This window comes from Panulirus ornatus, chromosome 16 (genome assembly GCF_036320965.1).
Source record: "Panulirus ornatus isolate Po-2019 chromosome 16, ASM3632096v1, whole genome shotgun sequence".
NCBI classification, from domain to species: Eukaryota; Metazoa; Arthropoda; class Malacostraca; order Decapoda; family Palinuridae; genus Panulirus; species Panulirus ornatus.
In genome coordinates this window covers 6,715,871-6,740,421 of record NC_092239.1, presented here as the reverse complement: position 1 = coordinate 6,740,421, position 24,551 = coordinate 6,715,871, and the positions used below count along the sequence as shown (strand labels likewise).

Genomic DNA, 24,551 nt, shown 5'->3' with positions numbered 1-24,551 from the left:
TTTAGCGTTCCAGCCAGACAGAATAGACTACCCTGATAGACTACGCCTGTGAGATTTTCTTTTCCTTCCAGTACCAAGTTCTCAGTCAGCAATCGCTGGCGATGACAGAAATTATATTTCCCTTTTATACCAGCTCAACAGACATTGACAGAGGCTGGGAAATTCTGTGGGTGTGATATTGATCGCTTATTTTCGATGATTTTCTGAGACTGAAGAGTGATTACGTAATACGTGGGTAACGCACGAGCTGGCTTCACAATGAAATTAACCAGAAATATATTTCCGGGTGAGTCATGTATCGATCGAGGAGATAAATAGCCTGACAACATTATGCCCAATATATATATATATATATATATATATATATATATATATATATATATATATATATATATATAGGGGATAGGGGAGAAAGAATACTTCCCACGTATTCCCTGCGTGTCGTAGAAGGCGACTAAAAGGGAAGGGAGCGGGGTGCTGGAAATCCTCCCCTCTCTTTTTTTTTATTTTCCAAAAGAAGGAACAGAGAAATGGGCCAGGTGAGGATATTCCTTCAAAGGCCCAGTCTTCTGTTCTTAACGCTACCCCGCTAACGCGGGAAATGGCGAATAGTATGAAAGAAAAAAAAAAAAAAAAAAAAAAATATATATATATATATATATATATATATATATATATATATATATATATATATATATATATATATCGTAACAGTAATACCCCTTGTGTCAAGATATATGCCTCTCTTTCACCCTCATCTGTTAAGGTCAAGAAATTCTTGTGCTGAAAAGGGAAATTTCCCCACCCTACAGTAATTCTTAAAAATGATGACGTTTATTTTTCAGCATTATACTTACATCTCTGTTTATATGTCTGTGTGTGTATGTTTCTGTCTGTCTGTCTGTCTGTGTACTGATATGACGTGTTTATGTCTGCGTCAGATGCGCCAGCTACGGGCACTGCGTCAGGGCAACTCCACCCTGGCCAACGCACCGCTGGCGAACAACTTCAGACCCGTCCAGACGGCCCACCACCGCACCATACGCACCAATATCCACTTCACCAACAAACAGGTGAGTCCACGCTACTCTCTCTCTCTCTCTCTCTCTCTCTCTCTCTCTCTCTCTCTCTCTCTCTCTCTCTCTCTCTCTCTCTCTCTCTCTCTCACTCTCTCTTATATATATATATATATATATATATATATATATATATATATATATATATATATATATGTAAATGCATATGAAAATCTTGCTTAGTCCTCCTCATGTATATTTTGTGTAATTATTGTATATTTCCTCGTATGCATTTTTGGGATGCTTATTGGCAAATGTGTGTGTGTGTGTGTGTGTGTGTGTGTGTGTGTGTGTGTGTGATTACTATTTGTGTGTTTTTCCATCCATGTTTCCCATTTTTTTAACATTTCATGTATGTATTATGGTTTTGCTTTCATGTGTACACACACACACACACACACACACACACACACACACACACACACAACGTAGCCGAAGGTGTGTGTGTGTGTGTGTGTGTGTGTCTGTGTGTTTATGTAAATTAACCGATACAAGTAACTTTTTAAACAGAACGAAACAACAAACCTGCCCACCACCAGATCACGCAGGCCTGGGAATGACTAGGAATGTATACACCCAATTAGCATTTTTTATCGCCTCACCAACAAATTAGACTTTGAGGATAAGGAACTTTTTCCTCCCAGCGATGATGAAGGATTTGGGACGTCAGCTTAAAAGGATTCGACCCAAATAGATTCGAAATCCACACGAACCATATTGAGACCTTGTCTCGTAAGAAACCTCACATTTTTTTTTTTGTTGTTTCAACCTCTCTTAGGTGGCTATGGACTGAAATGGAATATATTTATTTATATATTTTTTTTTCATGCCTTTCTTTGAACATTAAACATCAAGGGTGTATCTGTAATTGTGTACCGAGTCAAAACCACTAGAGAGAGAGGCCGGTACGAGAACAGCTTCATCTCAACTACTGTCAACATCATTGCTTGACCAGTAGGCTAACGGCTGCCGAGCCAACTTAAACAGTTTGTGCAAAAAATGTCACTTTGAAACCCACTCCTTTCGTCTACTGTTTATATCACCAACTAGCTGCACTTTAGTGTGTAAATAGAGCCGTTTTCTTCTGTTGTTTATCAGTGTATTATTATTCTCGTACTTCCTTTTGATGTTATTTAGCTATTACTCAGTTGTCTGCTGAACTCTTTGCCTTCTGGACCGAGCATTTTGGTGCGTATTGTAATTGTGGGGAAAAAATACTCGTTTTCTAACCACTGTTTTTGAGCTATGACCTTCGTAAACTTTTCGTGCATTTCATCACCATATTTCAACGCCCCCGATGGCCTGACCATTTTCTGTAAACACAGCTTCTGTGGGAAAGCCTCAGCCCAAACACTTGTGTGTGACTTGAGTGGAAGCAGTTACCTCGAAGCCCCCACGGCACCAAAGCGCCTCCCGCGTGGAACCAACCACCGTTCTTTTATCCCTTATTTCATACACCATTGCACCTGACTGCCGGTGCCTAATAAACTCCCCAGCCCTCCTCCACCGCTGCTTTCTCCCCGCCACACTGTTAGCTGCTCTCCTGAGGCACGTATTACAAGCCCATGTACTCCCGACGATATACCCGCTAGGTATATGTTTACGTATATGCAAAGTAGGGATATAGATTTGATAATAAAAAGCATTAGTGTCTGTGTGTCTGTCTCTATGTGTCTTTGCTTGGCTGTTTTTTGTATATGTTTAGTGTATTATGACTAACTACTAGTTATTAATATTAGTTGTAGTATTAAACTAATAAGAATACGCTAAACAAAGAAGCAGACTTGCATTTAGCACTTCCCAAAGTCTCAGGAGTTATTTAGATTTGGTTTCCGTATTGAATTATCGTAGCTGTCTTATTTCTGTCTGGTGGCAGCGCTAGATGGAGGGGGAACTAGCTTTAGAGGGGAGGTCTATGGGGCATCTTGATTCTCCAGTGAGCGACTTTAGGGGCTGTAGGGAGTCTGCGGGAGAGAGAGAGAGAGAGAGAGAGAGAGAGAGAGAGAGGAGGTGGACTGTGACAGAGTGACTTGGTCGTGAGGGCTCTAGTTGTAGCCTAGCTCCCGCGCTTGGCGCGTCGTGCTGCCACCTCACACAAACACTGCCATTTCTTTTATACCTTTTCAAGTCGGCAGGTGATTCATAGTGAGCAACGCTAACCACTACACCACAGAAGCATTTTTTTTATGGAGACTTTTGTTTATGACTAAAGCCCTCAGCATGAAAGAAAGATGACTTTTTTTTCTTCCCAAAAACACAAAGCGTTATCATTCACACTGACCCGGGGCCCTGTGTATACTAAGACGGAATCCTGCTCAGAGAACGGCTTCTTTATTATTATTATTATTATTATTATTATTATTATTATTATTGGTCGTGACTCGTCACTCTGTTGTGGAAATAAGAGATCCGTTCACTCCCCGATATCAATTGACCTTGGGAGTTGTTTTTGGAGAAATATCACGAAAGAAAAAGAAAGAAAAAAAAACTATCGGAGTTTAGTATCGTGAAAGATGTTTTCAGTTTGTCTGTGTCCTCGTCCATCACTTCTTGGAAGACCTGACGTTTAGTGAGATAAAAGAGCTGCAAGTTGGTTCGGTGTGTCTGTGTGTTTTTCTGTCTTGTCATTCGACACTGTAAAGTCTCGGTCGCCCAGAACCACAGCTTCGAAACTCCGCTTGGTGATTTGAGTTTGGACTGTGGCTTACAGATGATGTCATTTGCTGTCGTTATCATGTTTTAATATGGAGTTAGTTGATTTCAGAGCATAATTGACCCTCTCTTTTATTTTTATATATTTTTTTAAAGATCTCAAAAACTGGTAGAGAAAAAAAAATAGGTGCATCATACGCCGTGAAATTTATTTATTTGTTGTCTGTGCAGCGGAAGAAGTACTGGCATTATGAACGGTCCATTAGGCCGGGGATGAGCGTGTGTGTGTGGCAGATAAGAAGGCACGGAGGGAGGGAGGGAGGGAGGAGAGGCAGCTCACGAGCAACCCGCCCGCCCGCCCGCTTGTGGACGCAAAAACAAAACCCAGAAAAGATTGCCGGAACTTGCTATTGTTTCTCGACTCGGGAGGGCAAGCATAGAAAGGAATGACTTATAAGGGGGGAAAGGTTGTAAGGGAAAGCCTGTAGGGGAAAGATTTGTAAATGGAAGCTTGTAAGTAATTTCTCGTGGAGTGTAAACGAAGCCAGCGTTTGACACGCTACTGAGAGTTGCGGTGTGAGACCGGTGCGTGTGCGCGTTTACTTTAGCCAAGACTTGAGCTTGCTTCCCCCATTGCCAGACGTTCGGGAAGAGCCTCTGTTAACAGAAGTGAAACGGTGGTAGATCTCAGTATCCTATAAGCTCCGAGCTTGAAGAATATACTTAATGGAATTGTTTATAACTGGTGAGAGGGAGGTATGGGTCAGCCAGCCATCTTGTTGTCCTCCTGGGTGATTAAAAGAACGCCATGTAAGAGAAAGCGATGCTGATGTTCTCTGGCAGGATTTACCTTCAGCTCACGTCATGGACAAGTTTCGTTCACGAGGGTCAAAAAGGGTCGTCTGGTTGACCATCTGACGTTTTTAATTGGGCGTCAAGCGCCTGAAACACATTTATAACTTTGTTGTGATTCGTCATCTGTCTCTCACACAGCGCAGGTGTGGCAACGGTGGGCAAGTCATATATATATATATATATATATATATATATATTTCATACTATTCACCATTTCCCGCATTAGCAAGGTAGCGTTAAGAACAGAGGACTGGGCCTTTGAGGGAATATCCTCACCGGGCCCCCTTCTCTCTTCCTTCTTTTGGAAAATTAAAAAGAAAAAAAAAACGAGAGGGGAGGATTTCCAGCCCCCTGCTCCCTTCCCTTTTAGTCGCCTTTTACGACACGCAGGGAATACGTGGGAAGTATTCTTTCCCCCTATCCCCAGGGATATATATATATATATATATATATATATATATATATATATATATATATATATATATATATATATATATATTGGCCTAAGCCAGGTACCCATTTTATCGACCAGCCCATAGGGTAGGATAAACAGCTAGGTTGACTGCGGACCGGCTGCCACGACCAGGATTCTGTGATGGCTGTGTCCTGGGTTAGGCTGGGGTTAATCCGTGTGTGTGTGGGGGGGGGGGCATTTAATAACAGGCTGAGCTTAGTATGGCCTGATTGGCTGGTCTCATTTTCCCTGCCTTGGCTGATGGACCCCCTAATTGGTCGGTTCATGCAAAGCTGAAGGTCTTAATTTGTTTCCCCTGGTTGGGTTTATCGGCTCAAAATAGAATCTATATATATAAAAAAAAAAAAAAAAAGATAATCTGAGGCTATCTGGCATGCCCATCAGCTGCTAGAGTTGCCTATTAGCAATTAATGTTTTTATTTCATTCAACTTGACTGTAACATTTCTTTTATATAAATTCCCTCACTCTCGTTCAAGTCAGGTACTCACATTATCTTCTGTTCTGACTATATATATATATATATATATATATATATATATATATATATATATATATATATATATATATATATATATTCCCTGGGGATAGGGGAGAAAGAATACTTCCCACGTATTCCCTGCGTGTCGTAGAAGGCGACTAAAAGGGGAGGGAGCGTGGGGCTGGAAATCCTCCCCTCTCAATTTTTTTTTAATTTTCCAAAAGAAGGAACAGAGAAGGGGGCCAGGTGAGGATATTCCCTCAATGGCCCAGTCCTCAGTTCTTAACGCTACCTCGCTAACGCGGGAAATGGCGAATAGTTTGAAAAAAAAAAAAAAAAATATATATATATATATATATATATATATATATATATATATATATATATATATATATATTTCATTACATGAGCGATTGTATTAAGAGTTTTAGCATAATGTACTTGACAAAAAAATCGTCAGTTTTCTATTCGAAATTATCGGATCTTTTACACACACACACACACACACACACACACACTTCACTCTATCATAAAGGTTACATTTAAGAGTTATCTTAACCAGGGATTCCTGTATGTAACCTCCATTCTTCCCTTGTACTAAATGGCCTTAGAAGGCTGACGGCAGTCCATGCTAACCATGGCCAGAAGTAGAGGACGCTGCTGTTTGCTGATGTTTCTCCTGCTGCTGGTTGTGGTGGTGTGCCGTGGAAGGGCTCTGGAAGGTCCTGGGTAGGGTGTATGGTGTGTACCAGACGAGTAGGGACGCCCGAGTGACGCTGGCTACCAGCATGTTAGGGAAGAGAGAGAGAGAGAGAGAGAGAGAGAGAGAGAGAGAGAGAGAGAGAGAGAGAGAGAGAGAGAGACTGGCTTTCCCATAGCGTGATATTTAATATCCAGTTTATACCGGTGGGTGTAAATCCGTGGGTCCTGTCGTATTAACGTAGTGGGGGTTTTTCTTTTAATATCACCCACGAGATCAACCTTTATAGATCAAGACTGATCATCGGTTTTTTTCCATCGTTTTGTGGACTGGTTCTGCTGGCCTCCGCATCCCAGCTCTCTCTCTCTCTCTCTCTCTCTCTCTCTCTCTCTCTCTCTCTCTCTCTCTCTCTCTCTCTCTCCCTCTCTCTCTCTCTTTCTTGCGACGATAAGTGGTGACCTCCTGGAAACACCAGATACTACTGTCTTGTGCGGTCAGCCCAACGCGCTACAGCCCTGCCTTTAAGGGTCTAAAAAAAGAGAAAAACATACATATATATCTCTCTCTCGTCATAGGTCCTCCACACCCCATAAGTACTCTCTTAGTATTCTGGTGATCTGGTGCTTGGGCAGCAGTTACGACCCTGTGGCTAAGGTGAATTGGCCTCTCCCCACGCCCCACAATACCACTTTTGTCCCCCTGTGTTTAACGACACTGTTGACCTCACTAGAGCTAGTTATGGCCCGCCTTTTCCAGCGGACGATAAGACTCGAAACTGGTGTGCACGTTTCCCTTAGGCTCCTTGTGTGGCTGCTACGATGCTAATGGTAATATACATGTGTGTGTGTGTGTGTGTGTGTGTGTGTAGCCTTATTTTCATCTCTCCCTATGCAAGTGTGTGTGATGTGAAATCTTGAATTTGAATTCCCCGAGCAGAATTAGTCTAAAGAAATATTCAATATCAATAATGTATAGCAAATCCCAGTTACAAATTTAGTTACCTAATGTTACATTTTCTTTTTTGAAAGCCTGACCAAATCACAACGGGAAGTCGCAAACCTTTTTGATTGTACGATACAATTTAGCGCGTAAAGATATAGACTTCGCCCAATCCGGACTGAAATAAGAATGAGTGAGGTGATAATTGTCGTCACATTTAACCCAGTTGCAACATTGGTAAGGACAGCAAGTTTGAGATAACTTAAGGTCATGCAGTGCCTGTGAACTTAACAAGGACTTATATACTCCCTCCTTAAAAGTTTTAAGTTAAGGAGCGATAACTGTAGTCGTATTTTCCCTGTGTAATCAAAATTCATTGTGATTTAGCTTTTCCACACGTAATGACCCAAAGTTACAATTTTCAGACCACATAATCCACATGTACAATGCCTGGCATCATCTAAGAACTCTGCTAAGTTCAGCCAGAAATTACGTAATAAAAGGAATTCACCAGTGAAATGGTATTCGAGCCGATGCGTGTAAAGGCTACTTACTGGTGTCGAAACACTGTTCCGAGACAGTCCCGTCTTCGAAATCAACTTCGTTGAGGATCAGTAAAGACGAATCATCCCCCACACGCTTCGACACAGATCTGGAATGCTTCGGAAGGCAAGGCAAGGGAGAAAACACACACACACACACACACACACACACACACACTGAATATCGGAACGTCCATTTGACCTTACGGGACACACAGTCGTCCTCGAACTTGACCTGAAGACCGGGCTCAGAGTGAGTTTATCCTCATCAAGTTTGATCTGAGTAACTTGTTTCATCGCAGCCAGCCATCAGCTGGCAGAGTTTGGGACGGGCGCGTTCTATAGCATGAACTTGAGTCACTCATGACTCAAGTTTCATTTCGGAGATCTTGTGCCTCTGAAGATCCATGGGTCGAGTGAGCACTTGGCAAGTTCTCCTAACATCCTAAATAATTACCCGAGTGACTTAGCGGCAATTAAAGTTTGGAATGGACGTAGTTACTGGCGAACCGACGTAACTAACATCCCCCCCCCCCCCCCAACCCCCACCACACACACAACTTTGCGTTAAAATGCTTCAACATTCGTGGCGAACTTAGAGCCATTTGAGGCATATTCCTCGTTCTCTTGCATGAGTCTTTCCCTCCTTGTATTTCTCCTCTCCCCTCTCACGATATATTTCTTTACACGAATTTTTTTTTATACTCGCTGTTGTTGTGCATTCCCAGCTGGGGCTGTAATGTTACCCTCTTTCATACGTTCGTGTAAATTTTAGAATAACATTACATTCTCCCGCGCGGAGGATGGGGGGGGGGGGGGGACAAGGGTGTAAAGATTCGTAAAGGGATATCGAAGGAAAGGCATTACTACGAAAGACTCATTCGAGAGAACACGTTATATATATATATATATATATATATATATATATATATATATATATATATATGTATATATATATATATATATATATATATATATATATATATATATCCCTGGGGATAGGGGAGAAAGAATACTTCCCACGTATTCCCTGCGTGTCGTAGAAGGCGACTAAAAGGGAAGGGAGCGGGGGGCTGGAAATCCTCCCCTCTCGTTTTTTTTTATTTTTCCAAAAGAAGGAACAGAGAAGGGGGCCAGATGAGGATATTCCCTCAAAGGCCCAGTCCTCTGTTCTTAACGCTACCTCGCTATCGCGGGAAATGGCGAATAGTATGAAAGAAAAGAAAAAGATATATATATATATATATATATATATATATATATATATATATATATATATATATATATATATATATATATTCAACCCTTAAAGTTGGCTAGAATGCTCGAACATGTTTTCTGTGAAGTTGTGGGAAAAGTGTGCATATCTTGTGGTCATGCATCGTAATTGTTATCTGAACTTGGGAAGTCCCAGGCTCAGTGAAGGAGCGAGGGAGGGGAGGTGTGTGTGTGTGTGTGTGGTGAGGTGGCGCGCGCGCGGTACGGCGAGGCGAGCTTCCCCACCTCCTCCCTCCCTCTGGCGGGCACACAAGCAGGGTTAGTGTGTAAAATGTTAACATTGGCAGAATTAGTGACTAAGTTTGGCTCGGGGGCCGCCAGAATTAGCGGCCGGCCTGGCGGTAACTGGCGGAATGTGGACGTCAGGAGCAAGGAGAGGGGGGAAAAAAAAAAGAGAAGCGAGACTCGACGGAAAGTTGCGTCTGGCGAGGGGCGGCCAGGGATACTACCGGAGTTAGATGGTGAGACGTCGGGAAAAACTTCCCCAGGAGGAGTCTAGTTCTGGTAAGCGGAACAGGTTCTTCCGTTGGTGCAAAAAAAAAAAAAGTTTTTTGGTAGAGAAAACGTTTTTCTGATTAAAAAAGGCTCTTTAGATGGTTAAAAAAAGAAAAAAACGTTCTTTTGAGGGTAGAACGTTCGTCGGAGGGTGGAAAAAAAAAACGTTCTAGAGAGAGAAAACGTTCTTGAGAGTGAAAACATTCTTCTGAAGGTGAAAACGTTCTTGAGAGTGAAAACGTTCTTCTGAGGGTGAAAACGTTCTTCTAAGGGTGAGAAAAGTCGTGACAGTGAAAAGGTTCTTTTGATTGTGAGAAAAAAAAAAAAAGGTTTTAGTGATGTGATTAACTTCGACAATTTATTGTTGATAATGTCTGAACCAGTTGGAATACGATTCTAAGAATTAGGAGCTTGTAAGATTAGCTCCCTCATTACCCGTAATTAGTGGAATCAGCTCAAAAAAAAACGCTCATAAATTAAGTTCATATTCAGATCGTGAGTGCTGATGGAATGTGTTGTGAAAGTGCGGGGAAGTAGTGGATCAGCTTCGAAAATGGCGGGAAACTGGCACAGCTCACAGTGTTAAGGGGAGGAGGAGGCGAGCTCTGGCCGGACGTGATTTGAAATTTCGTGAGCTAATGAGAGGCGTCAGGAACACCACGGAGATGGCCACGTTGTATCACGATTTGCATATGAAATCTCAAGGTAATTGGTACTGGAAGACGGAGGAGACGCCACCCCGTCCAGAGAACTAGTGCAATTACGGTTTGAAATTGATGGATTGGACTAGTTTGGAAGCGTAGCCCTCGTCGTGCACGTAAGGCTCCGTGGCCAGCCACCAGCTGTTGTTGACTAGAAGACTCGCGTGATGAGGGCCACTCGGGCGGGACGGACCCGCGCTCTGTGGATTAGAACAATGACACAAAGACCCTTAGTCCTGTCTCTTTCACAATTTCACACTAGCCTAAACCTTGCCTGGAAAATTGTGTGATCCTCAGTAACCTGGAAATTCCTCGTGCACTTCACTCTAGCTAAGATTTTTTTGCCCTGTGTATTCCACACTAGCCCGGATTCTGGTGTCTCGCGAACTCTGATCTTTCAACATTAATCAGGATCTTACTTGACGAAATCGTCTCTCGAAGACTTCGCTTCATCTCACATTTGATCCTTTGTTCCTTCGTCCATCACCTTTATTCCCTACCGCTTTATTTCCTCCTCCTCCTCCTCTTTCTTCTTCCCATCCCCCCCCCCCCCCCCTCTTTTCCATTTCTTCCACTCCCTCTTCTTATCCCTCCTCTTCGCTTCTTCCATCTCATCCTTTTTGCCTCTGGTATTCAGCTTCTGTTCCCCCTGTCCATACTAGACTATAGGAAGCCATGAAAATGGTCCCCTCCTTAGCTAATTATGTCTAAGACTTTACTTTCCAATCAATCTCTTTCTAGTCAAAACTCGTTGGCTTTTGGTCAGACTCTGGCCGCCGTCTCCATCCCATCCAAACTCGAAAGATGCAGCAGCTTTGGACAGTCCGGTGATACATATAGTAGCAGCCTTAATGTATATTCATCACGAACTTTTAGTTTCCAGTCGGTTCTTCTTCTTCTTCTTCTTCTTCTTCTTCTTCTTCGTCTTCTTCGCGAATGAGACTCTTCTTTTCCCTTTCTTCTACTTCTTCTTCTTCGCGAATGAGACTCTTCTTTTCCCTTTCTTCTTCGCGAATGAGACTCTTCTTTTCCCTTTCTTCTTCGCGAATGAGACTCTTCTTTTCCCTTTCTTCTTCTTCTTCGCGAATGAGACTCTTCTTTTCCCTTTCTTCTCCTTCTTCGCAGGAAGCGAGTGAGAACTCGTCTTTCCTCGTCGGTCCTCAAGAACTGAGGTCAAGCGTACATAAACATTTGCTCTCGCGCTTCCATACGTGCTTTCAGAATTTTTTAGGGGGTGGATGGGGGTTTCGATATTCGTCAGCCGTGGAATTATACCAGTTGTTCTTTAGCCTCGGACCTGATTCACACTACGTGAGTCGTTGATCACCAGCTCTTGAAAGGATCGAGCAAGTCTGTTGATAAACTGCAGTAAGTTAGGTATTTTTTCTCTTCTTCAGTTATACGACGGAGCCGAATTGGCGCTCCTCTCTCTCTCTCTCTCTCTCTCTCTCTCTCTCTCTCTCTCTCTCTCTCTCTCTCTCTCTCTCTCTCTCTCTCACACACACACAACTCGACGCTGGCAGTGCCGTTTTATCCAGTGGTGATTTACTTACACGAGGGAATTCGATAATCATGAACTCTAATTTCTTTTTTCCATTTGACTGTGGAGGAAACTGATGTTGCACTTTCCCCTCCCTAAGTCAGGTAGAGTTTCCTTTGACCCTCCGAGCATGATGGTGCGATCCTTGAGCACGACGGTACGACCCTTGAACACGACGGTACGACCCTTGAGCACGACGGTATGGCCCTTGAACAAGACGGTAAGGCCCTTGAACACGACGGTACGACCGTTGAACACTTCGGTATGGCCCTTGACCACGTCGGTACGGCCCTTGAGCACGACGGTACTACCGTTGAACACGACGGTACGGCTCTTGAACACGACGGTGCGGCCCTTGAGCACGACGGTACGGCTCGGCGAAGCCCTGGCGACGCGCACGCGCACGCACACTCACACCACTGACCTGGAGGTGTTGGTCCAAACGTCATCAAGTACTTGCAAGCGGCTTCCAGCAATTACATTTATGGAGCCATTGGGAGTGAATTTATCGAGCAAGAGGTATGGACCAGACGGCAAGACCAGCGAAACCAGCAGGCAGGCAAGAATGGCCTTTCGGACGTAGGGATAGAAGGGTGAGAACGACGATCTCCTCCTCCCTCCCAACCCTTTCCTTCCTTAGGAGGAGGAGGAGGAGGTGGTCCACCTCGCTACCGACACAGTTCCAAGCTGCCTTAAGGAGAGCAAGGCTCGCCAGCTGCCATGACCTCGCAACGTTTGTACTCAACTGCCTGTAAACGTTCAGCCGAAATATGTTCACTCATTTTTCTCCTCCAGAAGAAGCCTTAAATACGCTGGTATAAAGATGAGTCTGCAACTGGGAGAAATGCTCCGCGAATTTTGGAAAGGCCAAGAGGGTTTTTTTTGGGGTGGGGTGAGGGGCGCATTGGGAAAAGAATTAATTTCTTTTCTCTTTATTATTTTTTTGAGGGGGAAACGAAGCTTAACTCCTACACAAATTACAGAGACGTTGATGTGACGCCTTCCATGACATGGGTGTCCTTGTAGTGGTGTGTGTGTGTGTGTGTGTGTGTGTGTGTGTGTGTGCGTGTGAGGTGTGGTGTCTGCTGGAGGCGGTGTATTATGGAGAGAAGGAATTACAGATGAAGCGTAGGCGGCGGTGGGCGGCCCGCTCAGCGAGCGGTGAGGAGGAGGAGGAGGAGGCGGGTGTTTGTTGGAGGTTGGCGGTTCCTGCAGAAGGAAGTGAAGCCCACGTGTGTGTATGGGAAGACCACATCACACATGAATAAGCGTCGTCGTATGGTGGTCATTGGGGGGTGTCTTGTGGCGGGAGTAGGGCTAAGACAATGCCCTATTTTTTTTTTTTTTTTAAGTGTTTTTCATTACATTTTTGACTGTATTTCGTTCTAGTGTTGGGGGTGGACTGTTGCCGTGGTGTATGGTAATTTATATATACATATATATAATGTATATATGTATGTATATATAATCTATCTCTGTGGTTATGAAAATGCTTTGGTAACAACAAGTGTCAGCCTCCAGTGTGGCTGGCGTTGGCTCGTGTGTGTGTGTGTGTGTTAATGACATGCCAGCCAGTAAGTGGGGCTGGCCGCTCCACCACCTCCCACTGGTCATGTTAATACCATGCTAATACCTGCCGCTCAACACACACACACCCACCTCCTCCACCTCCCTGACGTCGTGTTAATGCCACCCCGACTACACATGTCGCTCGCTGGTCCTTAATCACCGAGCGGAGACTTAGTCCAGTCAAGCCAAAAAGCAGAGAAAATCATCATGACACGTAATACCGACAGGAAAGCTGAGGCTCAACTTTTTTTTTTGGTGAGATGGTTATAATCGACGCGCCTGTATCTAGCGCTTTTATCTAGCGCCGATATCTAGCGCCTGTATCAAGCGCTTATATCTCGCGCCTTTATCTAGCGCCTGTATCTATCGCCTTTATCTAGCGCCTATATTTAGCGCCTTTATCTAAAGGTGGAAAAAAGTATTTTAGGTTTTAGGTTTGATATCTCCCTACCGGTTTCTTGGAGACGGATCTCCGGTGATGAACTAAAAACCATTAAGGTTTACGTGTGTCTGTGTGTCTGTGTGTTACGGGCAGCTCTAGTTAGAAGCGAGGCACTTCACCAACTGGGAAGAATTTACGACTTTTGTTTTGCTTAATCATTTGTCTGTTTTAATGATAGAGTATTTTTGAGCGCGTCCTAAAAGTTCGTGCGTCTCCATGAGGTATTAATGAGGAAGCTGCTTGATTAGCAAACTCATACACACACCTCCAGGCTTGAGCCCTTCCTCACTACCTTCTCATATAATCCACGTTCATTTAAGAATACATGTTCTCATTGACCTCACGATTCAATTCTGTCGGTAAAATCATTACTCCATGAGTATAATGAGGCAGTTTGTGTACGTACCCTCATCTAGTGCTTCACATGGTACGAAGAGAGATGTGGAAAATGAGATCTGAAAGCTGTGTGTTTGCGTGCAGCCTCACCATGACGAGTCTGCTACCATATTATTCCTGTTGGCCTCAGAAGAACACTTTCTCCCCCATCTCTCACTCTCTACCAGATCTCGCCCACCTCTCCCAGCTCTCGCCCACCTCTCCCAGCTCTCACCTACCTCTCCCAGCCCTCACCCACCTCTCCCAGCTCTCACCCACCTCTCCCAGCCCTCACCCACCTCTCCCAGCTCTCACCCACATCTCCCAGCTCTCACCTACCTCTCCCAGCTCTCACCCACCTCTCCCAGCTCTCACCGTTTCGCTCTCCCACCGGAATATCTCTCGATCTGACCTCTCCCTCGTTGTAAGTGTTTTTAACACACCCCCCACACACTCGCCACACCACCACACACACTCGCCACACCACCACACACACTCCTCATCTCCACTTCCTTGAAATACTCTCCTTCGGTGGCGTCCCGGGCCTCTTGAAATCCCGCCTTCTCACCAGTGTTAACTTCTTCCTCCCTCCCTCCCCCGCCAGCCTGCCAGCCAGCCTGCCTTCTTGCTCCTGCTGGGGGAGGAGGGGAAGAAGACCCCCTCCCCCCACAATGCGTCCGCCTCACCTGCTGGTTCTTCGTCGTGTAATTATCTTCGCCTCTCTGATGGCAAAGGTGGAGGGAGTGGGGGAGAGATGGAGGTGCCTTTAATTGTCTTCTTTGGTTGCCTGGCCTGCCTGCAGCAGCGGATCCCTCGCCCGACGTGCCCTTCCGAGCGACTGGAGTGAGATTTTATTTTCCTCTCTCTCTCTCTCTCTCTCTCTCTCTCTCTCTCTCTCTCTCTCTCTCTCTCTCTCTCTCTCTCTCTCTCTCTCACCTGTAACTGATGCTCTGTGCCCGCCGTCCAGCTACTCAGTCAGTGCCACTTGGGGCAATGCCAGCTGTCCAGCTAGCACCCAGTCTGTGCCAAGGCGGCTATGCCAGCTGTCTAACTACCCAGTCTGTGCCACAGGGGCTATGCCAGCTGCCCAGTCTGTGCCACGGCGGCTATGCCAGCTTCCCAGCTACCCAGTGTGTGCCACGGGGGCTATACCAACCACCAGACATTAGTCTCCTATAGAGCTGTGTGGCTGTCTGGTGCCACTCATAGCTCTCACTGTCCCACTTGTAAGTCTTGAAGTATTGGCTGTGTTTGATGATCCTGACCCACCCAGCTGGTGGCTCTTTTAAACCACCACCACCACCACCACCTTCCTCACTGAGATCGACCGTTACGACCCTCGAGCACGACGGAATGACACTCGGGCACGAAACTTGACCCCTGGAGGGTCAAGTTTAATGCCACGCCATCGCGCGCCCGAGTCGTACCGACGTCCTCGAAGTGTTATACCACACACTCTTATGCGGAAGAGGAGCTGGGTTTTTGTTATATATTTTTTTTACCTTTTTTCCCCCACCCAAAGGCTTTCGCCCTCGCGTTGCTCGTTGCTTCAATATTTTGATTCGTGTTCCCCCCACAAGATAGGAAGAGGAGGAGTAGAGGGGAGTTTGTGGTGTTTGTCTTCGTCAGAGTTTGGTACACAGATGAGCCTCGTCGATCTCTTCCACGGAAACGTAATTTTTCTTGAAGTTTGGATGGCCGTCCTTGGCCTAGGCTTTATGAGGAAAGGGATCTCAGTGTTTGGCAAGGGTTTTGAAACTCCTCTTTTTTGACATTTTGTTATTCCCCTGTGATGTATAAGGGAGGAGGGTCTGTCCACATCATGAGGCGAGGACGTGTGGACTAGAAAGTCCCCTTTTTTTCTGGTATGGCATCCTGTGGCATCCTGCTTGTTGAATTAAGGAACTTCGTAGATGAAGACTTGGTATTCATATGTATGTTTTGACAGCATGGCAACACGTCCTCCTCAGGAAGGCAAGATGAGTTGTTAGACCGGGTGTTGGGGGGTCAGCCATCCGAGGCTCAAGGTAGCGAGAGGTGCCCCTGGCTGAGCGGACTTTCAGGTGGAAAGCAAAAAATAAGGCACTGGGGGAGCATGAGAGAGAGAGAGAGAGAGAGAGAGAGAGAGAGAGAGAGAGAGAGAGAGAGAGAGAGAGAGAGAGAGACCCGATGAAAAGGTCGAAGTCGGATGGGAAAAGGGAAGTGGGAGGAGAAGATGAATGTAAATTGGAAACGAGAGGAGAGGAAAGGGCTGTAAATTGTAAACAAGGAGGCTCTCATGGGAGGAGTAGCGTCAGTGTAAACAGATGTTCGTGCCTGGGTCGGTAACGCATCATCGCATTTTGTGTCTTCAAAAAAACAAAAAAATCAAAATTGAAAAAAAAAAATACTTTGCCATTCGAAAGTCTCTTTCGACTTACGAGGTCGGTACTTTCCCTGGGGCAGTACCGTCACTGTAGCCTGGGGGTTAAGGGGAGTACAACCCCCTTCCTTCCTTTTGGAAGTTAAACGGCAATTGTTTAATTACCGTCAGCAAACGTAGGACAGTTATAGGACAAAGTTCAGATTAGCTTTCCTCTGGAAGTAAGGGAGGAGGAGGAGGAGGCAGGGAGGCTTGAGGCTTGGGAATGGGTCGTAGGGAGATAGCAGCCTTGAAAGTAAGGGAGGAGGAGGAGGGAGGGACAGAGGAAGGAAGGCTTGTGTCTTAGGGGTTGGAGAGAGATAGAAGCCTTGAACGATACCTCAGTAAATAGCCAGACTTGCAAGGCTTATAAAGCCAGCACGGCAAATGTACCAGTATATGAGGAGACGAGAGTAAAAATTGGTATACATATAATGAAGTAAAACGCGACTTGTGGGTGCCAGCGAACGGTTATTTAGCGAACAGATGCTTGAGGTCTGTGGATGAACGTTTTGCCTATCGGGATTTCGCAGGACTTGAGGTAATCCATTATAGGAAGGATTGGATGCTGGTGGTGTTATCAGTGGCAGGGCACACCCAGGCAAGGCTGTGCCTCACAGCAGTCAGCCAGCATCAGGGTGAGCCAGGAGTATATATATATATATATATATATATATATATATATATATATATATATAGGCCTGGGTCTTGAGGCGGAGACCAACTGTACGCGAACGCCCTTCTTAACACACGATAGTCTGTCGTACCGAAGGAGGGAGACGCAACACACGACAGTCTTTCATACTGAAGGAGGGAGACGCAACACACGACAGTCTTTCATACTGAAGGAGGGAGACGCAATGCACGATAGTTTGTCTTCCTGAAGGAGGGAGACTCAACACACGATAGTCTCATCCTGAAGGAGGGAGAGGAACTGGGTCAGTCGTTGGTCGGGATTTGTCCTCTCCATTGCCTTCGGTGCATTAAGGGTCACATGTGTTTTGGGGGGAGGCCTAAATGTTGGAGAGAAGAGAGTCCCTGGTCTCTCTCTCTCTCTCTCTCTCTCTCTCTCTCTCTCTCTCTCTCTCTCTCTCTCTCTCTCTCTCTCTCTCCCGACTGAAACTTTTTCTTCTAATTAAACTTCTTAAACTTTGGGGGGAGTTCAGCGGTGCTTATTGTCAAGCTTTACGGGAGTCTGCTGCTTATAGCATTTTCTGCTACCTTTTTTTTTTTTAAGGGTTCAGTCGTGTGTTGTAGTGTGTCTCCTGTCGTGTGTTGTAGTGTGTCTCCTGTCGTGTGTTGTAGTCTGTCTTCTGTTGTGTGTTGTAGGCTGTCTCCTGTTGTGTGTTGTAGGCTGTCTCCTGTTGTGTGTTGTAGTCTGTCTTCTGTTGTGTGTTGTAGGCTGTCTCCTGTTGTGTGTTGTAGACTGTCTCCTGTTGTGTGTTGTAGGCTGTCTCCTGTTGTGTGTTGTAGTCTGTCTCCTGTTGTGTGTTGTAGTGTGTCTCCTGTTGTGTGTTGTAGTCTGTCTCCTGTTGTGTGTTGTAGTGTGTCTCCTGTTGTGTGTTGTAGGCTGTCTCCTGTTGTGTGTTGTAGACTGTCTCCTGTTGTGTGTTGTAGTGTGTCTCCTGTTGTGTGTTGTAGACTGTCTCCTGTTGTGTGTTGTAGTCTGTCTTCTGTTGTGTGTTGTAGGCTGTCTCCTGTTGTGTGTTGTAGACTGTCTCCTGTTGTGTGTTGTAGGCTGTCTCCTGTTGTGTGTTGTAGTCTGTCTCCTGTTGTGTGTTGTAGTGTGTCTCCTGTTGTGTGTTGTAGTCTGTCTCCTGTTGTGTGTTGTAGTGTGTCTCCTGTTGTGTGTTGTAGGCTGTCTCCTGTTGTGTGTTGTAGACTGTCTCCTGTTGTGTGTTGTAGACTGTCTCCTGTTGTGTGTTGTAGGCTGTCTTCTGTTGTGTGTTGTAGTCTGTCTTCTGTTGTGTGTTGTAGACTGTCTTCTGTTGTGTGTTGTAGACTGTCTTCTGTTGTGTGTTGTAGACTGTCTTCTGTTGTGTGTTGTAGACTGTCTCCTGTTGTGTGTTGTAGACTGTCTCCTGTTGTGTGTTGTAGACTGTCTCCTGTTGTGTGTTGTAGGCTGTCTTCTGTTGTGTGTTGTAGACTGTCTCCTGTTGTGTGTTGTAGGCTGTCTTCTGTTGTGTGTTGTAGACTGTCTTCTGTTGTGTGTTGTAGACTGTCTCCTGTTGTGTGTTGTAGACTGTCTCCTGTTGTGTGTTGTAGTCTGTCTTCTGTTGTGTGTTGTAGACTGTCTCCTGTTGTGTGTTGTAGACTGTCTCCTGTTGTGTGTTGTAGTCTGTCTTCTGTTGTGTGTTGTAGACTGTCTTCTGTTGTGTGTTGTAGACTGTCTCCTGTTGTGTGTTGTAGGCTGTCTTCTGTTGTGTGTTGTAGACTGTCTTCTGTTGTGTGTTGTAGTCTGTCTTCTGTTGTGTGTTGTAGACTGTCTCCTGTTGTGTGTTGTAGTCTGTCTTCTGTTGTGTGTTGTAGGCTGTCTTCTGTTGTGTGTTGTAGACTGTCTCCTGTTGTGTGTTGTAGTCTGTCTCCTGTTGTGTGTTGTAAGCTGTCTCCTGTTGTGTGTTGTAGTCTGTCTTCTGTTGTGTGTTGTAGGCTGTCTCTTGTTGTGTGTTGTAGTCTGTCTCCTGTTGTGTGTTGTAGTCTGTCTTCTGTTGTGTGTTGTAGGCTGTCTCCTGTTGTGTGTTGTAGTCTGTCTCCTGTTGTGTGTTGTAGACTGTCTTCTGTTGTGTGTTGTAAAATGTCTCCTGTTGTGTGTTGTAGACTGTCTTCTGTTGTGTGTTGTAAAATGTCTCCTGTTCGTCGCATCAACTGAGTATAACCTTCAACTTTTTTTTTTCCCTAGGAGTTACACTACTCTTATACTGTAAATGTACATTTTTACACCATTTTTTTTCTAGCATGTTCATTTCTTGTTTTCATGTTCTGTCCGCTGGTCACTCTGTCTCTACATCTCTCGAACAGCTGTTCATTGTCCACGTCATCAATTTTTGTTTTTGAAGTCACCCCCTCACTCTTCTCTCTTCCAAGGTGGGCAGATTTTAAAGCCTGTATAACATTTCCCAGTAACCTATGTGTATGTGTGTGTGTGTGTGTGTGTGTGTGTGTGTGTGTGTGTGTGTGTAACATACATATATGTGTATGTAATACATGTTTTTCAAAGCTACACTTCGGGTCCTATACACCTGGTGTCCCTGTATATATACATGTGATATTCACGCATACATCCTCCATCTTGCACAGTTATACAGACAACCGGTTAGACTTTCAGCTCAAGTCCTCACCATCATCACAACTACAGTGGTATGTAGAGACGAGCGGCTACCCTCCTTCCTTCCCTCCTCCTCCCCCGGAGCCACAGGGGAAAGATTACCCACCGTACAGCCACTGCCCAACGACCCTACCAGTCTTAGCACGGCCACGAACACCTGGAGGAGGAGGTTGGTCTGGTGTTTCTGCCTTTTCGAGTGGTGATCAGGCGATGGTGAGGGCCGAAGACGAACGCGCCAGGCGACAGGCTTAAAGCCGAGATAACCAACCAAGAAACTACGGGATCTGTGCCACTAAATCCATCTTTTTTTTTCTCTCTTTCTTTCCCCAGGACGAGCGGTGCAGAATATCAGACCCAAGGATGATATACAAAGGTAAGATGTCCGAGAGGCGCGGGTGGTTTCGTATGACGTGGGTTTGGAAGGATGGGTAGTGTGTGAGGGGTGAGGAGTGATGTTTGGTAGGGTGGTGGGTAGCTGAGGTGAGGTGTGGGGTACCATATCATAGGGGTGAGTAGGCGGAGGTGGTGAGTGTGGTAGGGATGAGAAACAGTATCTGTGTGTGTGTGTGTGTGTGTGTGTGTGCTACGTGGGTTGGCATTGTGGGCGGAATGTGTGATATTGATGGGGGTAGTGGGTCGTGTGTGTGTGTGTGTGTGTGTGTGTGTGTGTGTAGTGACAGCGCTGGTGGTGTGAACTTAGAGGCAGGTGGTATTCGAGGTATGGATGGTTCGCGCGGTGAAGGTAGTGTGGCAGGTGTATATGTGTAGAAGGTGTTAAGGCGTAATTTTGCATGTCAGAAGATCGTAATGGATGGTGTACTGTGGTAGATGCGGTCTGAGGCCATACAGTAGGGGCGGGGGTGTGTGGTCTTGGTCGTAGACACGAAGACTGGCATTAGTGAGAGGAAGAATCGTAGAATATTATGTCCGACGTACTGACGCAGGACGAGGGAAGAGGAGGAACAGTCATCAGCCACTGTTACATGCCAGTTTTGACCGTCGGACTGTCTTTCCCCCTGCGACTGGCTGGAGCAGCAAGGTCCCCGATATTCACAAATGTATTCCATAAATATTTCTTCAGCGATCATTAATTCTCCCCGACAGTTTCCCCAAAGTGACAGGAGGAGACGCAACAGCGCTCCCTCCTCCTCCTCCTGCTCCTCCTCCTCCTGCGACCTCCGCTAGCCCGTGTTATGTCAACTCCCGCCACAAATGAGAATGTCGCGCTCGATAACCACAACAATTTTTCCTCGGCAGAAAAAAAAGAAAAAAAAGAGTCGAGAATCAAACCTACAAAAGAAGATTAAATGCGTTACAAGGAGAGTGGAGAATAACCTTCCATGATACCTTTTGTCTTAAAACTGTCGGAAGGGATTCGAAAACCTACAGCCTTTGCAGTATCATTTACGAATGAAACGCGGTAATTTAGAATGGAGTCCTCCCGCCAACAGACATATAAGTGTGGCATCTACCAGTGTCCCAAGACTTGAGGAGATAGAAAACGTCATATATCGGTATCGGAAAAAAAAGAGAACAGATACCGGACGGTTGTACCTTGCTTGAGACCAACAATCAGTGAAGCTGAGGTGTTGATAACCAGTGAACCAGAGACGTTGGTAGCCAGTGGACCAGAGGTGTTGGTAGCCAGTGGACCAGAGGTGTAGGAAGCCAGTGAACCAGAGGTGTAGGAAGCCAGTGAACCAGAGGTGTTGGTATTAGTTAACCAGAGGTGTTGGTAGCCAGTGAACCAGAGGTGTTGGTATTAGTTAACCAGAGGTGTTGGTAGCCACTGAACCAGAGATGTTGGTAGCCAGTGTTAGCTGTACCACACGACAGACTGGAAGCCTCAGGAGTTTTGCCTGCCATCAAGAAGGTCCTTTGAATATTACGATGCCTCCGAGGACCTGCAACTGATCGGAGAATCGGTCGTCCAAACGTTGAAATTATGTTGTAGACGCTCGAGTGGATGTTTTACGCCCTTGAGCATAAAATGGAACGACTCTGGCTGTGATGGCTTGCCCTCACAGCCAAGAGGGAGGGTAGGTGGGTGCGTTGTCGTACCGTCGAGCTCAAGGGGTCAAGTACCGTCCTGCTCCAGGATTGTACCGTCCTTCTTTGAAGTGTGTACCGTCGCTGTCCTGAAAGGGTACGAATGATTTTGTTAAAAGTACGTGACTAATTTGCATTCAGTGCCTCACTGGCGTGCGCTTAGACGTAGGTAAATGCCTCGCGTACATCTATGAGACAGATGTATGTACAGTGACTCGAAGGGTCAGATGCGTGTTGTGTACGCGTTAGTTCACACTCACACAGGTGCAGAGAGAGAGAGAGAGAGAGAGAGAGAGAGAGAGAGAGAGAGAGCATTACACACAGGCGCATCTCGGGCATGTGGCATCCGGCCCCGCACCGTCTAGCCAGAGGGATGAACTTCATACGACATGCACGTATGGTAATCATGATATTACGACGACGGGGAGACCGCATTGTCACGTACAGAACCTCGCTATACGTCAGGACGTAAATGTATTTATAACGTGTATAAGAAATGTCGTTGTAGTTCTGGGAGACGACATTACGAATTTTTTTTTTCTTTTTTCTTTTTTGCCATGTTCAGCTGGGTGGTTATGAGAGAAGGGGGGACGAAAAAGGAGAATGGATTGAGCAGGGGAAGGTCTCAGAGTGGAGAAAGATAAAGTATATAATGGGTCTAGGTTTGCGAAAAGCGGTGTGAGTGAATGTGTTGCTTACCGCAAGCGAGAAGCTGTGTGAGTGGATGTGTTGCTTACCTCAAGCGAGAAGCGGTGTGAGTGTGTTGCTTCCCGCAAGCGAGAAGCGGTGTGAGTGGATGTGTCGCTTACCTCAATCGAGAAGCGGTGTGAGTGGATGTCTCGTTTACCGCAAGCGAGAAGCGGTGTGAGTGGGTGTGTCGCATACCGTAGATTATTAACTCTAGTTCTTGGTGATGATGTTGGTGTTGGTGATGGTGATGGTGATGGTGTTGGTGTTGGTGATGATGATGATGATGATATTCGTATGTGTCTCCTCCTCCCACAGCTGGTTCCTGGTTCGGGTCATGATGACTGTCCGGTCACTCCCCAGGCTGCTAGGTTCCCCCCTCAGCTCAGGTGAGTGTACAGAGCTACTCCCTCCTCCCTCTGCCTTACCAGTGCCTCTCCAGCTGCCCATTTCTCTCGTAAGTTAATCTTATTGTTTCTTTTTTCTTTGTATTATTACAGTCTGTGTTTCCTTGCTTGTGTGTTTGTTTCGCAGACTTCTTAGCGTTTCTTTTTGTCCGTCTGTCTCATAATTTTTTTTTTTTAGCATATTTGTGTGTTTGAACGTCTTCTGTATCTTTCTTTTTACCTCTGTCTATTCTACGTTGCTCGAGACCTGTCCAGCTTTATCTTTCCCAAAGCTGTTTTATCCCTGTCTATATCCCTACGCTGTTCTGTCCCTGTCTAACCTAACTCTGTTCTGTTTCTGTCAATCCTTACGTGTTCTGCCTCTGTCTATCGCTACGCTTTTTTCTCTCTGTCCTTGCGTTGTTCTGTCTCAGTTCTATCGTTGTCTGTCCACTAGTCTCTACTCTTGTCTGTCTAATGACGCTCATCAGTCTATGCCTGTGTTGCTGTGTATCTCTCACGCGTTTCTCTGTGTCTCTTTCCAGATGTCTCCGTCCATCTGTCTACCTCTGTAATACCTGTCTACATCCGTCTGTCTCTCTGCCTGCTTGCATCCTCTTTTGTCCGTCTCCTTTTTTCTTCTTTGGTGTTTTGTTCTTTTATGTCATTCGTGAAGTACAACAACACAGGTTCATGAAGAAGTTTGAAGGTTAAAGTCACGTTCTTCATGGAGACATGATGATGGTATATTTTCTAAGCCAACCAGTTCAGTCAGTGTCGGCTTTTCTTCAGTCCCTCTCGTCAGTGAGGTTAAGAAGGACTTGAGAAGCGCCGGTGTTTATGTCGGTTTTAGGAAATAAAAAATAAAAAAAATCATCACGTCTCACTGGCTATCATCTCTTATTTATTCATTTATTTATCAGTGTTTAACCATTACCACACTTTTTTTTTCTTTTTTTTATTGGAGTCATTATATTTTCCTGTTGGTGTATGGGGAAAGGTTTGCTTCGAACGGTTATGACCATTTGACTTTATAGACTGCTCTCTCTCTCTCTCTCTCTCTCTCTCTCTCTCTCTCTCTCTCTCTCTCTCTCTCTCTCTCTCTCTCTCTCTCTCTCTCAAATACAGACATGGGCATTACTAGGGCGTGAATCAACAGCGTTTGTATTAGGGCAAAAAAAAAAAAAAAAATAAGATTCGCCCGTGATGTGCACGAGTTCGCTTACTGATTCAGACGATCCGCTCACCGATTCAAATGATTCAGACGTTCCGCTCACCGATTCAAATGATTCAGACGTTCCGCTCACCGATTCAAATGATTCAGACGATCCGCTCACCGATTCAAATGATTCAGACGTTCCGCTCACCGATTCAAATGATTCAGACGTTCCAATCACCGATTCAAATGATTCAGACGATCCGCTCACCGATTCAAATGGTTCAGACGTTCCAATCACCGATTCAGATGGTTTACTCACTGGCTCGGACGGTTCCACGTCTGCGTCGCCATTATTTCGTTGTAGATCGGAAGAACAAAGGACAAAACTAGTGATAACAAGATGATGAAGTTCTTCAGTGTGAGTGA

At 45.4% G+C, this 24,551-nt stretch overlaps 1 protein-coding gene across 3 annotated transcripts in view; it reads left to right on the top strand.

Annotated features, from left to right (window-relative positions):
• The window catches only part of LOC139754096 (carbonic anhydrase-related protein 10-like), a 300,369-nt gene that overhangs the window by 268,378 nt on the left and 7,440 nt on the right, over positions 1-24,551 (top strand). For all 3 annotated transcript variants that reach the window (XM_071671174.1, XM_071671173.1, XM_071671172.1), the window contains 3 exons: positions 942-1,073; positions 20,175-20,217; positions 22,899-22,969. In XM_071671174.1, the coding sequence (XP_071527275.1) occupies positions 942-1,073; positions 20,175-20,217; positions 22,899-22,921 (198 nt within the window). In that variant the 3' untranslated portion in view covers positions 22,922-22,969. The remainder of the gene's footprint in view (positions 1-941; positions 1,074-20,174; positions 20,218-22,898; positions 22,970-24,551) is intronic.